Source organism: Pelobates fuscus, chromosome 3, assembly GCF_036172605.1.
Source record: "Pelobates fuscus isolate aPelFus1 chromosome 3, aPelFus1.pri, whole genome shotgun sequence".
In the NCBI taxonomy this organism is placed as follows: domain Eukaryota; kingdom Metazoa; phylum Chordata; class Amphibia; order Anura; family Pelobatidae; genus Pelobates; species Pelobates fuscus.
This window is the reverse complement of record NC_086319.1, coordinates 182,469,271-182,483,675: the sequence shown is the minus strand read 5'-3', so window position 1 is coordinate 182,483,675 and position 14,405 is coordinate 182,469,271. Positions and strand designations below refer to the sequence as shown.

General features: G+C 40.6%; 1 protein-coding gene across 1 annotated transcript; it reads right to left on the bottom strand.

The window, feature by feature from the left end:
* Positions 1–10,232: 10,232 nt before the first annotated feature.
* LOC134601700 (uncharacterized) lies at positions 10,233–11,074 on the bottom strand. Its single transcript, XM_063446214.1, has 2 exons — positions 10,820–11,074; positions 10,233–10,720 (listed from the first exon to the last, which is right to left on the bottom strand). Exons 1-2 carry the CDS (start codon positions 11,052–11,054, stop codon positions 10,233–10,235), a joined length of 723 nt encoding a protein of 240 aa, XP_063302284.1. The 5' UTR covers positions 11,055–11,074.
* Positions 11,075–14,405: the final 3,331 nt, after the last annotated feature.

Here is a 14,405-nt window from a genome sequence, read left to right as displayed (position 1 = left end):
TCCAGCTGAAGATCTAAAATAAATATAGAATTCCAAAAGAGGAATGAAATTAGCAAATGTACCTCCTTATGTCTATAATAATTACCAGTATTAAGGGAACACTCCAATGAGAAAAAAATATTAACAATTTTCAGTACAATACAATTTCATAAATATACCACAATTTAATTATGCGTTTTGTCATTTATGGTATATCTAAAACAGCTTGCAAAAGCTGCATATTTCTTGTCTCCAGTCTTTGCACATCATCCCCTTCTAACCCTGCCAAGACTTTCTGTAGTTGTCCAATCACAGCATAAAGAAAAAGGGTATACAGACATTCCTATAGTACAGTGGCTCCTAACCCATGCAATGTGTACCCCCAGGGGTAAAATCCAGTTCTCCCAGGGATACACCAAAAAAACAAAAACAGTAATGACTGCACCGCTGCAGCGCTTTAAGAGCTCTAAATTCTTATCTGCAGAGAGTGAGAGAAAGTCACTTCCTCCCAGCTGACACAGACCCAGCTGCGCAGGAGGGGGAAGGCACAAGGGGGGTGGGCCAGGAGAGGAGTAAGTTCCTAACTCCCAACAGCCCCAGCACGCAGAAGCCACCTTTGCACCGAAAGGTAGGAAACTTAAGCTGTGCTAAAATTTTTACCTGTATATGTGTCTTTGTGTATCTGCATGTGTGTCAATGTGTGTATCTGTGTGTCTAGATGTGTGTGTCAGAGTTGCTTCTGTGCATCTGTGTATCTAAATGTGTGTCACTGTTTGCTTCTATGTGTCTGTATATCTGCATCTGTGTCAGTGTTTGCTTCTTTGTGCCTGTGCATCTGCAGCCGTTGTTGTATCTGTGTGCTTTGCATGTGTGTCAGTGTGTGTCTGTGTATCTGCATGTGTGTAAGTCTGTGTATCTATTTATCTAAATGTGTGTCAGTGTTTGCTTCTATGTGTCTGTGTTTTAGCATGTGTCAGTTTTTGTATCTGTGTTTCTGTGCATCTGCATGTGTGGCAATGTTTAAATCTGTGTGTTTCTGTGTATCAGCATTTGTGTCAGTGTGTGTGCCTGTGTATCTGCATGTGTGTCAGAGTATCTTTGTGTCTGTGTACCTATATGTGTCAGTGTTTGTTTCTGTGTGTCTGTGTATCTGCATGTGTGTCAGTGTTTGAATATGTATCTATGTCTATATCTATATGTGTGTCAATATTTGTATCTGTGTATCTTTATGTTTGTTTTTGTGTGTCTGTATGTATGTCAGTGTTTGTAACTTTATGTGTGTTAGTGTCTATATCTGTATGTCTGTGTATCTGTGTGTGTCATTGTATCAATGTGTCTGTACATCGGTACGTGTGTCAGTGTGTGTATCTGTATGTGTATTAGTGTTTTTATCTATGTGTCTGTGTATCTGATGTGTGTCAGTGTGTGTGTATATATATTTGTCATTATTTGTTTCTGTGTGTCTGTGTATCCTCACGTGTCAGTGTTTGTATCTGTGTGTCTGTATCTGGATGTGTGAAAATGTGTTTTTTTTTTTAATTCGTTTATTAAAAAGTAAATGAAAGCCCTATAAACTAAATATAAACTAAACAAAAGTGCAAATGCCGAATGCATTACTTTTTCATTTTGTTTTGTTCGTTTAATAGACTCAATGCTGCAGGGGAATTAATCACCACAGCACGGAGAAATAACAGTGTGCATGCGCGACAAAAAAAACAAGGAGTTAAAAAACAAATGGTTTGCGGACGAAATTCGGGATTGACAAATTACATTTTTATTTAGTACAAAACCATTTGTACAAAACGAAAATTTCACTGGTGCACATGTCTAATAGTATCTGTGTGTTAGCATGTGTGTCAGTGTGTGTATCTGTGTCCGTATATCTGCATGTGCGTGTCTGTGTATTTGCACTGCATATAATAGAGGGGAGAAGCAGGGTGTGCCAGGAAAAGCAAAGGGAGCCTGGAGCAGAGGAGGAGCAGGGAGTGTCTGGGGCAGCGAAGAAGCAGTAAGAGCCTGGAGCAGAGGGAAATCAGGGAAAGCCTAGGGCGGAGAAAAATGGGAGATGGGACAGAGATAAACTTATACATTTGAAATAGCAACAACTATATTAATAACGAATATTTTGCTAATATAAGGGGTATAATTTATGGAAATGGGCTGCTAAGTGGTACACAAGTGAAAAAAGGAACCACTGCCATAGAACATGAACAGATTAAAAAAAACAATAATTAAGCAGTACCCCCTAAACACCACCACCTATGTGCCTGCAATTTGCACTCATAAACATAATTATTAGAAAACCATCAGTACAATCCACTGTTCTTCACTGCTCTATTAATCATCAATTTTCAGCAAAATGAGGGTAACCTTGAGGGAGTAGAAAAGAAGACAAATAGTGCAGGACGCCAAATTTAACAGGGCATTTATTTCATACATAGCTTAAAAACAGATAAAAGAAGCATAGAATTAACTTCACCAATGATGAGGTTACCAATGCTCCCCACCGAATGCGTTTCATCATTTCAAATGACTACCTCAGGGGGTCTTCAGATGTAAAGATGTAGTCATTTTTCAGTGATGTAGTAAAGTGTCCATTTGGCACTTACCTCCTATAGGTCCCCCTTTCAATTGTCCATCAAATTCTGGTGTCCGCAAATGATGTATGGGTTCCATACCACTGACCAGAAATGACGTTTGCGTTCCAGCATTAAACTCATGTTCTGTCCATTCCGGAAGTGATACATACGTTCCATTCAGCTCATTCCAAGATGGCGTTGTGTTTCACTCTTTGATTTTCTCCAAAATCGAACATCTGCCTTCCACTTGAATTATTTTGTGTTCCACTATATCAGTGTATAATTATGTCCTTACAATGTGAATCCCTTAATTTAAATTAGTCATAAATTAACATGGTTAATTTATAAATGTGCCAATTTGTATTGTACTATTGTACTATTTTTAAAAAATAGGACACACTCTGCACACATAAAACACTTTTACAAGGTCTTGCACACCCTTCCAAAACACTTTCTGTAAAGAGTCAGCTAATGTTTATACTGCGTTCATTGCAAATTCTGCTTAATTTTGAATTTCACATCTCCTGCTCTGTTAATAGCTTGCTAGACCCTGCAGGAACCTCCTGTATGTGATTAAAGTAAAATTTACAGAGCAGGAGATACAAACTTTTAAAGTAAGTTACATCTGATTGAAAATGAAACCATTTTTTTTTTTTCATGCAGGCTGTGTCAGTCACAGCCAGGGGCGTTGTGGCTAGGCCTGAATAAACAGTGACAAAAGTGACAACTCCTAAATGCCTGTCACGGTTTAGTAGATAGAGCCCAATATGCAGTTAGAGACTTGGTGGAACAAAACAAGGATATGGCAGAGACGAGGTCAGGCAAGCAAAAGGTCGGTTAATGCAGCACAGGATCATTAACGTAGAACAAGCCAGGTTGGATATTAGATATCAGGTAAGCAGACAGGAACAGGGAACAACTTGATAGGAGTCAGGAACACAGAATTCTGAGCACAGGTAGAAGGTTGGAGCAGGATTATATAGGAGAGGGGGTGGAGCACATCTCACAGTTGTCCTACTTTTCTTCTGGGACCTCCTTTTGGAAAATGCCTATTTCCCCTTTAAGACGATTAGGTTCTGGCGCATGCGCACCTAGAACATTCAGTCAGAGAACGGATTTGGCTGTGCATATTCCTGCACAGCTTGGAGAGGAATAAAGGAGGTAATTGTCAGATCAGGCAGGGGGTCCATGGTCGGGCCGGTCTGGGGGATGACAATGGGAGTAAATTGAGCAATGACATTTCAGAGATCTTCATGATCTATACACGACAACTGCTTCATTAAGCTAAAGCTGTTTCGGTGACTAAACTTCCAAATAAATCATTGCTAGTTTACATCTTCATAATAAGATTTGTGGGAAACAATGCACAACATTTACAGGGTTATTACCTAAGAATGGACAAAATCTGGTGAAAATTACTAAATTCCGACCACTTTGGCAATCCGCAGATTTACTAAAGCCAAATGTGGTCAGAATTCCGTTAGTCTGATTCTGTAACATTCGTTAAAAATGAGTTAGAAAAATCTGTGATTTTTGCATCCGAACCAATTTACAGCCCCAGAATCAGAGATTTATCAAGGACCGATAAACCAAAGGCATCCGGCAGGTTGCATGTTCGCATATTATCAAATTGCCTATCCCCGCTCACCCTAATATTAGTGAGGTGGGCAAAAAAATCTAAAACCTGTTATTATACGTACCAGCAAATTATACGTACAATCTGAAGTCTTCTTTCTTCTAATTCTTCTGTTCTTCATCCCCCAAAAAGTCCAAAACAAAATCCATAATAACCGATGGAACTAATTAAAGGGACACTATAGTCTACATATAAAAGCAAGAAAGACAGGTCCCCCAGCCTTCCTTCTTGCTTTTATATGAACTTACAGTTAATAAAAATAATTTTCGAAGTTTTCTTATCATATAAACTTACCTCTGTTCCAGCACTGAGCTCCCAGCCATGCCGCGTCCCCTTTTTCGTCAAAATGACTAAATCGTTGGGCTCAATCAGACGCTTCTCTCAAACAAGCGTCATCGCGATCTGGTGCGCATACGCGGCTCCGCGCTGCACCAGTCACGTTCTTCATAGAGCGGCATTGGATGCCGCCCTATGGATGAACTCAGCGCCTCTACCGCGCATGTGCGCGGAATGCGCGTTCGCGAGCTGAGCTGTCTGACTGACAGCTCAGCTCACTTTCTATACCAGCCCCCTTTCTCAGCCAAACTTTGTGTGTTTGTATACAAACACTATATATATAGAGATCTCTCTATATATAGTGTTTCTATGCAAACACACAAGTAGTAAAAAATTAAAAACATACACACACTCTCTCTCCATCCATCCCCATCCATATCCATCCACTCCCATCACCCATATCCATCTATTCCCATCATCCATATCCATCCATCCACTACCATTATCCATATCCATCCCCAAATCCATCCACTCCCATCATCCATATCCATCCACTCCCATCATGCATATCCACCCATCCACTCCCATCATCCATATCCATCCCCAAATCCGCCCACTCCTATCACCCATAGCCATCCACTCCCATCATCCATATCCATCCCCAAATCCACCCACTCCCATCATCCATACCCATCCCCAAAACCATCCACTCCCATCATCCATATCCATCCATCCACTCCAATCATCCATATCCATCCCCAAATCCATCCACTCCCATCATCCATATCCATCCCCAAATCCATCCACTCCTGTCATCCATATCCATCCCCATCATCCATATCCATCCCCAAAGCCATCCACTCCCATCCATATCCATCCCCATCATCCATCCATCCATCCCCATCATCCATCCATATCCATCCTCACCCACTCACCCTCAGTCACCCACCCACACTCACTTAATAAGTTTACTTACAGTTTGAATCCTCCCCTCCTCCTCTTTGGTTTCCAGCCTGTCAGACCTGTCAGCTCAAGCCACTCCCACGCAGTGCTGACAGCCTCAGTACACAAAGCGCGTTCACAGTGCTTTGTGTGCTGATAGCACGTCTGAAGTATTCACCCATGCGTGAATACGTCAGACGTGAATGAAGCGTGAATCTGAGCAGATAATATATCCCTATACACTTAATAATTCATCCGGCTGTTTCTGTCTTTTGTCACATCATCAATAAACCCTAGTGACCCAGTGCCATTGGAAGTCATGCATGCAAATGCCATCACACTGCCTACCTCTGTGGTATGTGTCAGATTATGAGCCATTACAAGCTTTCTCCATACTTTTTTTCTTCCAACAATTCTGGTACAGGTTGACATTAGTTTCATCTGTTCAAAGACTGCTGTTCCAGAACTAAGCTGGCTTTTTTAGATGTTTTTTTGGCAAAGTCTAATCTGGTCTTTCTACTCTTGATGCTTGTGAATGGTTTGCACCTTGTGGTGAACAGTCTGTATTTACTTTTGTGAAGTCTTCTCTTTACGATAGACTTGGATAATGATATGCCTGGCTCCTGGAGAGTATTTTTCACTTGGCTGGATATTGTGAAGGGGTTTTTCTTTACATTTGAAAGGATCCTACAATCATCCACCACTGTTGTTTTCCATGGACGCAAAGGCTGTTTTGTGTTGCAGAGTACACCAGAGCATTATTTTTTTAATCAGAATGTACTAAACTGTTGATTTGGCCCCTCCTAATGATGGATCTATCTGATGGATTTATTTTTTGCAGCCTATGGATGGCCTTTTTCACTAGCATTGAGAACTTCTTTGACTGCACATTGTGGGTTCACAGCATCAACTTCCAAATGTGAATGCCACATCTGGAATCAACTCCAGCCATTTCACCTGCTTTATTGATGAAGAAATAACAAAGGAATAGTCCACACCTGTCTATGAAACTGCTTTTGAGTCAATTGTCCAGTTACTTTTGGCCCCTTGAAAAAGAGGGGACTGCATATGAAAGCTGTAATTCCTAAACCCTTCCTTTAATGTGGATGTGAATACAGTCAAATTAAAGCAGAGAGACTGCACTTTAAGCTCACATTCATTACTTATCTGTAAATTAAATTGCTCAAATATTTCCAGACCTAACTATAGTTGCATCCGAATTGCATTGGTTTTTGCATGTAAGTCTAAAACTATTAACGCAAACAGCAACAAAAAGGTGTATAAATGGCGCTATAAGAAGGTAACGTATATCCCAGTGCATCTCAAACCACACAAGTGTTATATCACCTTAACCGTGTTATATCACCTTAACCCCTTAAGGACACATGACGTGTCTGACACGTCATGATTCCCTTTTATTCCAGAAGTTTGGTCCTTAAGGGGTTAAACACTTACATCAAATATGGAAGACAAGAGAGAGGCTGGCGCACACAATGGATAATTTTTCAACAATCTGTAATAAATATAACAGAACCTTCATAGGGCAACATATATGAGAGAATGTTCAAATATATGTACCGTATAACAGGAAAAACTCACAATTTAGAGAGCCATATAAGTCGTCTCTTTACTGTAATAGCAGGTAAGTAGTCCGAAAACGACAGGTAGCCGCAGTGGTGATGGTCCCCCAGGGAGCCTTGGCTGTTCAGTGAGCCTTTGCTGTGTAGGCCAACTAAGTTATAGGTTGGTACATTCTAAATTTTTACAACCATGATTCTACTATGTTTTACATATTCCTCTATGTCTGTTTATGTTATTTATTCCTCTGCTAACTGTCAGATAAGAATAATGGTCACAATCTGTATTAACGACTAAACATGTCCAATATTTCATGGATGTTACTGAGATAAAAAGATTCAAAAAAGGCTAATCCAATTTTCCATATCCTGTGTGTTTAATTTAATTTGAAACTTCCCAACATGCATTTTTTTACTTAACGCTAATCTGTAAATGTTTTGCAAAAAACAGATGTTAAATATACTTGGATGACATATCTGTCAACTCATAAAAGGAAAACAAACTGCTAAAAAAAAATGTAAAGTATCATTAAATTCACCTGTAATTCTAGCCAGCGGTAATGCTTTAAACCTAATCAAGAATATGTTCTTCCAAAGAATACATGTGTAACTGGATGTAAAATATGAATGTGATGAGTCTCGATGTGAGGATAATGTCTAAAGTAATGCTGTAATTGAGCTTGAAGACAAATGGAGATAAATGTGTTACTTTAAGGTAAAATTAATTCTTTCTTTTTAGTGGATTTTCACTAATTTGGCATTCAATTTATAGAAAGACTGTGTTTAAATAACACTTTGCATGAGACATAGAAGGTCATTTAGTGCTGTTTCTAACTTTTTTTCCTACAATCTAGTTGATTTTCACATTTAATCTCCTTATCTGCATGTAATTGTAATTCATCTTTGGATGCTGTGCTCCCGAATAGATAAAACAAAGACTGATGAGTAAGTATGAAATATTGAGGCTGGTAGATTATAGAGTAGAGTGGTAGAGTATGTTCATGTTGTCATAAAGGTCTATCTAGAGAACACCCCTTTCTCTCCCATTAAAGATGTACATCAATGCTGGGGTTAGAACCACTGCGCAATGCATCATAAGGAATACAATAAACTATTACATCAAAAGGGAACATTAGAAGCACCATAGCCACTGTAGCTCATTGTAGTGATTATGATGCAAGGATATGACAAGTGCAAATTCTTTAACTTTTGTCAAACCATTTTCAGATAGCATGACAAAAAAATAAAGATTTATCAAGTACCAAAAGCCCACCCCATCTGCTTGTGATGACAAATATCTCAATATCTGTCTGAATATTTGTATAAGATATAATGGAATATGGCCTAATATCTGTATAGCATACAATGGCAATAGGCTGAATATTTGTATAGCATATAATCAGAATATAGCTCGATTATATGTAGTGTTTTATGTTGTGGATCAGAATGTTGATCTTTGCTATATTCAGAGGAAGCCCAAATTGTTGTTACAAGTGCACTTGGAGAAGCGAGAATTAGACACCAGATACGTGTTGGTATTCAAAATAAGCCTTTTGACGTTTTATTCATCAGCTGGGTTTTATACATTAAAACGTATGTGCTTACGTGCAAATAATCTTAGAACAGTAATAGGAAGGGAGTACAGATAAGACATAGGGATGAGCGTCATGTACACATAACAAATAAGTTTCAAGGTAAGAGAGAACAAAAATATTAGAGTAGAGACATCTTAGGTGGGGGCTCTCTGCTCCCGGAACCTAGACATATATGGTCTTAAGTGTTGTTTAAGCACCAAGCATTTCCTGAGTCCAAGTTAGCCAATTTTAATATAGGATATCATTATATGACACCTATAAGCTTGAGCCTTGGAATCAAGATACATTCTATCACAATCCCCTCTTTTGATCCAAGGGTCACCCAAATGTCCAAGGTATTTCCAGGCCTGCTAGCCAAAGCCTGTGGGACTTTCATTTATTGCTTCACCACGGTTCCCTTGGACTGAGAGACCACCAGAATCAGCGGAGGAGAGTTCCTTCATTTGTTAGGCGAGGTAACATCATAAAACCCTTTCCGAAGTCGGAGCTGGAATGTAAGTTAAGGTACGACCAACAGTAGGTTTGCTTTTACATAGAGAGGTTAGCAGACATAAAAAAATCTAAAGGTTAGAAAAATGGCCATAATGACAAATACAGCTAATAGCAAAAAGTACAAAATTTTCTTAGTAAAGTCCACCATGTTCCTAGCCCATATGTCCAATCCCAGTCCCCAAAGAAGCCAGTATGCTGTTTGATATCCTGTACTAAATCATGTAAATCTTTTATATGTTTATGGATCATAGTGCCATGGTCAGATAGGTTAAAACAACACATACCTTCAATAGCTTCACAGCCTAAGTCATGTTTCATTAGTAAGTAGTCAATGGCTGCTCTATTCTCAAGGATTGCTTTCTTATTTGCCTGGTTGTCCATAAGTAGCTCTTCTAGGGCCTGTGACGTGGCATTTAAACCTTTTGCAAGGGAACAGGCTACAGCATTAACTACTCAGGTATTATAGAGTACTAAAACTGGGACTCCCACCAAGGTGTACGCTAGGGCAGAGTATTCGGCTTTGGATAAGAGAGTGATTTCAGGGTTACAATCTGCAGTAAGGGTGTTTTTAACATCTCTCCTGTCTCTCAGCAGTTTTTGTAGCTGGGTGGTTTCAGATTTGGAAAACATGGTCATTGTTGGGCGAGAGATTGCACAGGGACCTCCTGTAATGTTACCTGGGACATAAGCATAAGTAATATTTCCACAGAAGAAAGTCCATCCTTTAGGAAGATAGACATTGTAGTGGTAACTCATAACTTGGTGAGTTTCGGTACAATTCATAGTGGTGCTCAGGGCTCTACAATTTGTGGTATTTTTCCACCATGTGGGGCAAAACAGGGATTCAGTATTAGGGTCTCTTGAACAATTACATGAAAAAGACCAACATAGTTCAGCGGTTGTCACATTAATTCTTCAGGGCTAGGGGAGGCTTGCCTACCAGTGGGTTGAAGGCATAAGAACATAGTTGTAGAGATTAATGGGGTCTATGGGTATGTAGGTATGTAGGTACTTCCTCAACAGTGAGATGGGGGTAGGGACAGCTATACGACAAGATTCTATGGCGTTTTCAGTACTGAGGAGAGGGTTGAGGCAAAATGAGGTTAAATTAAAAGCCTTTGCTATATGCAACCATATATTTTCCTGCCATGCATTATTATTTACTGGTCTCAAGTCTAAGTAGCATATCTGAACACAGCATACAATGGTAAAGGATAAGAACAGCTTTATGTCGGTGCATCTTGGATAGATGAGTAGGTCCATGGGCAATCTGGGCCATCATGGGGTACAACACTCGTGGCAAACACAGTCTTTTACCTTTCCTCCACATTCTGTCATCATCAGGTTCTGCATCTTGTTTCCTCCAGAGGTAATGTTCTTCCTTGCTTGCCTGTCTTTGTAAGCTCAACAGTATATTGTAGTCAACGGCGTCATCTGTAAGAACAACTTGTAGGAAGGTATTACCTGTAGAGGGATGAACTTGAATTGCTGCTTGCTTGGCAGCTTCGTCTGCTTTGTGGTTTCCTCTTGAGATTTCATCTGTGGTCTTCACGTGAGCTGCCACCTTGATGATGCCTACTTGAGTGGGTAGCAGGATAGCGTCCATAAGTGCACTCATGGCTCCAGAGTTCTTGATTGGAGTTCCTGCGGAGGTGAAAAAATCACAAGCCCACCATATAGGGCCAAAATCATGGGCTATACCAAAAGCATAGCGAGAGTCTGTATAAATATTAGCAGTCTTACCAGAAACCATTTTACACGCTTCAGCGAGTGCCTTCAGCTCTGCCTCCTGTGCAGAGCAGTGAGGAGCGAGTGGTTCAGCTTTTATTACCTCATGTGCAGAGACTACAGCATATCCAGTGTGGAAATGACCCTTCTCATCAGCATATCTGGAACCATCTACAAAAAACTCAATATCTGCATTAGATAATGGAGAATCAATTACATGCAAAAAAAACCCTGCTGTTTCTTGTGCCATTAGTGCTGCACAATCATGGGGTACCTGTGCATCAGCTAACTCATCTGGTTAAAGTGAATTTACAAAAAGATCAGAAGTACAAGTACCATTCCCACTATCTCCACTCCCCTCTTTTAAATCCAGGGGAAGTAATGTAGTTGGATTTAACACCATACACCTTTTTAAGAGTAACATTAGGTGGCATAAGCAAGGCACATTGCATTCTGAGATGCCTTGCAGTATGTATGTGTTTTGGTTGAACTTGTGACAGTATGCTGTTGATATCATGCGGTGTGTATATGGTCACCGGATTATCTAAAACAATATCAGTGGCTTTGTCCAGGAGGGCAGTAACTGCCGCCACTGCCCTAACACAATCTGGTGGAGTAGTATGCTATTGGTCTTTGTTTACCACCATGGTCCTGTGTAAGGGCAGATGTAGCATAACCTGATTGCTCAGTACAGAACAGGTTAAAATTATTTCTGTAATCTGGGAGACCCAGCTGATGTTACCAGTATCTTAAGGGTATAGAAGGCATTTTCTGCCGCATGGGTTAATTTAAATGGTTTGTTTTCGTTGGCAAGACAATCATACAGTGGTTGCATGTAGATAGCTACTGAACGCAGCCAAGGACGGGAGTAAGATACCAAACCGAGAAATGTACAAAGCTGGGCATGGCTGCGGGGGGGTTTAATATTTTGAACTGCAGTCTTTCTACTTTCCGTGAGATGTTTTATGCCCTGGGAAATGCAATGTCCTATGAAAATAACTTTCTCTACACATGCTTGCAGTTTCGTTTTTGTCGCTTTACAGCTTGCTTCTGCCAAGAATTTTAGCAAGGAAAGAGTGTCTACAATACAAGATTCCATTTATCGCAACATAGGAGTAGGTCTTCGATATACTGCAATAAAATTACGTTATTTGGCCTTTGCCACTCTTCAAGAATCTGGGCCATAGCCATGCTGTACATAGTGGGTGAGTTTTGTGTGCCCTGTGGCAATACTGTCCAAGTGTACTGCTTGTGTTTATGTGTAAATGCAAATAAAAACTGACTGTCGGGTTCCAGGGGGACACTGAAAAATGCATTTGCCAAGTCAATAACCGTAAATACCTTAGAGGAAGGTGGTATTTGTGCCAACAAGGTGTGTGGGTTGGGAACATTAGGGGCAATGAGTTCAGTTACAGCATTCATTGCCCTCAAATCATGTACCATACGGTAGACCACAGGTTTCCCTTTCTCTTGCTTTTTCTTAATTGGGTACAATGGAGTGTTACAAGGGGAGGTGGTCTGGACAACTACCCCTGCCTGCAGAAACTCTTGCACAGATTGCGAAATAGCGTCTTCCTGTGCTGGGCTTAGGGGGTATTGTTTTTGATAGGGAGGTTTGGCTCCGGGCAGGAGATTCACTTTGACTGGGGGCACAGAGAGTCTGTCTGTATCTGTCTTCCCTGTAGCCCATAAGGAATCAGGGACTGAGGACAAGTCAATGGTAGGTTCTGGCACATGGCTGGGCATAGTGACAGTTGCCAGAACATTTGAAAGAGATATCATTTGTTTGTCCTCCAAAGGCACAGACAATGTTACTTTTCCAGTGGGGCTATACTGGATATTTGCACTAAAAGCAGACAACATATCACTGCCTAGTAGATTAGCAGGGGCATGAGGGCTGACAAGTAGCCTTGTTACAAGGGCAGTAGAGTCGTGTAGCTTCAATTTCAGCTTGTGGGTAAGGGGAATGTCATTTTCGATACCATCCACCCCTACACATGATAATATATCATTAGATGGTTGGCTGTCATGGGAGTTATCATTAGAATCCTGGGGTTTTCTATTTTTAGGAGGACACTTGCAGTTACGTTTAATGTGTCCTTTTCTGCCACAATTCCAGCAGTCTACCTGCCTTCTGTCTCCACCAGCTCTAGGGACAGTTACAGCCATTAGAGGTGTGCTCCTCTTTCTAGTATTTAGATTAGTTTCCACTCCCCTAGCCACCTTTACCAGATCACCATAGGTTAAACTTCTCCACTCAGGTCTAGCATTTTGGAGACCAGTCCTTATGGGTATGTGGATACCATCCATGAAGCAGTTAATAAGCAGTCTGGTCGAATTGGTTACAACATCAGTGTAACCCAATGCCTCCCAAGCCATCTGTAGTCTGGTGAAGAATGTTTCTACAGATTCATCTTTCCCTTGTAGTATATCTCCTAATTTATGGGCTATTATTCTAGCCCAGATGGGGCCAGCTTTTAGTGCCACAATCTCTTTTAAATCTATCCAAGTACACTGGTAAGTAGCTTGAATTGTGGATAGAGACTGGACTAGAGCTAAGGGGGGCTTTTCAACATCTGCCAGCTGCTGTTTTATTGCCAGTTGTTCACTGGGTGTCCAGGGCTTATAATCTTCCCAGTATTGGATACCTGAGCTCGGCTGTCTGTTCTCATGGTATACGCTCTCAACTTTGGGTATCATGAGAGTAGAAAATTGTGGAGCTAATGGCTAGTGTCTATGGGGGCAACTAGGGGTTCCTTTAAGTCTGGACTACCTTCTTGCTCTAATGAACCCATAGGTCTTACTGGGACACTACATGAAGTCCCACTGCGTAATATTACTGGAAAGAGAGGTATTGATCTCCGTAAAAGGGAAATCGCCTGGCCTTTAGGGACCAAAGGAGTCCTTGCAGTATCCTGGTAAAGGGGTGGGTTTACAAGATTTTTCCCAGGATCTTGCCTACTCTGGGACCCTAGAGGTCCAAAACATTGATAATATGGTACACCTTTCCTGGTGGTTTCTCTACAAACACATTTAGTTAATTCAACAGCAGTATCATGCCATTTTTGTGCAACTTCTACTAAGTCATTATCTTCTAACCAACCTCTGTGATTTGCCATACATGCACTCCAGATATGTGGGTCTAGAGTGCCCTCTGAGGGCATGCCAGCTTTCTTAAGTAACCTCTTAACATTCTTAATTGCTCCTTGTCCTTTGTGATGCTTGACAATAGTCAAAGCCGTATATCCTCCTTGGGTAGTTTCAGAGCTACCCATCTTAAAACTTGTAAGGCTTAATTACTTCCTTACACAAGACAAACTGTACAATAACAGTGTATTTAAAACACTTATGACCGCTGCAGTGGAATTTTCACAGTTTTGTCTTCTAAACACAGATCAGGAGATCTGCCCTTGGAGGATTCTAACTCAAATTATAAAACAAATGACAAGGCAAACAATAAAAATGACTTACAACCCACAGTTATATTCCACTATCTCAAGATTTCTTCCACAAGACATAACACAACCTCCACCTGAATATAACCATAATACCACAGAAAACATGTTCTTCAGATCAGACGTTTTTAAGTCGTTCTTTACCC

Excerpts from the sequence above, each read along its gene's own strand:
- LOC134601700 (XM_063446214.1), bottom strand. The coding sequence starts at position 11,054 with ATGGCACAAGAAACAGCAGGGTTTTTTTTGCATGTAATTGATTCTCCA. Across the intron at positions 10,721-10,819 it reads AGCGTGTAAAATGGTTTCTG|GAACTCCAATCAAGAACTCT; the intron begins GTAAGACTGCTA and ends TCACCTCCGCAG.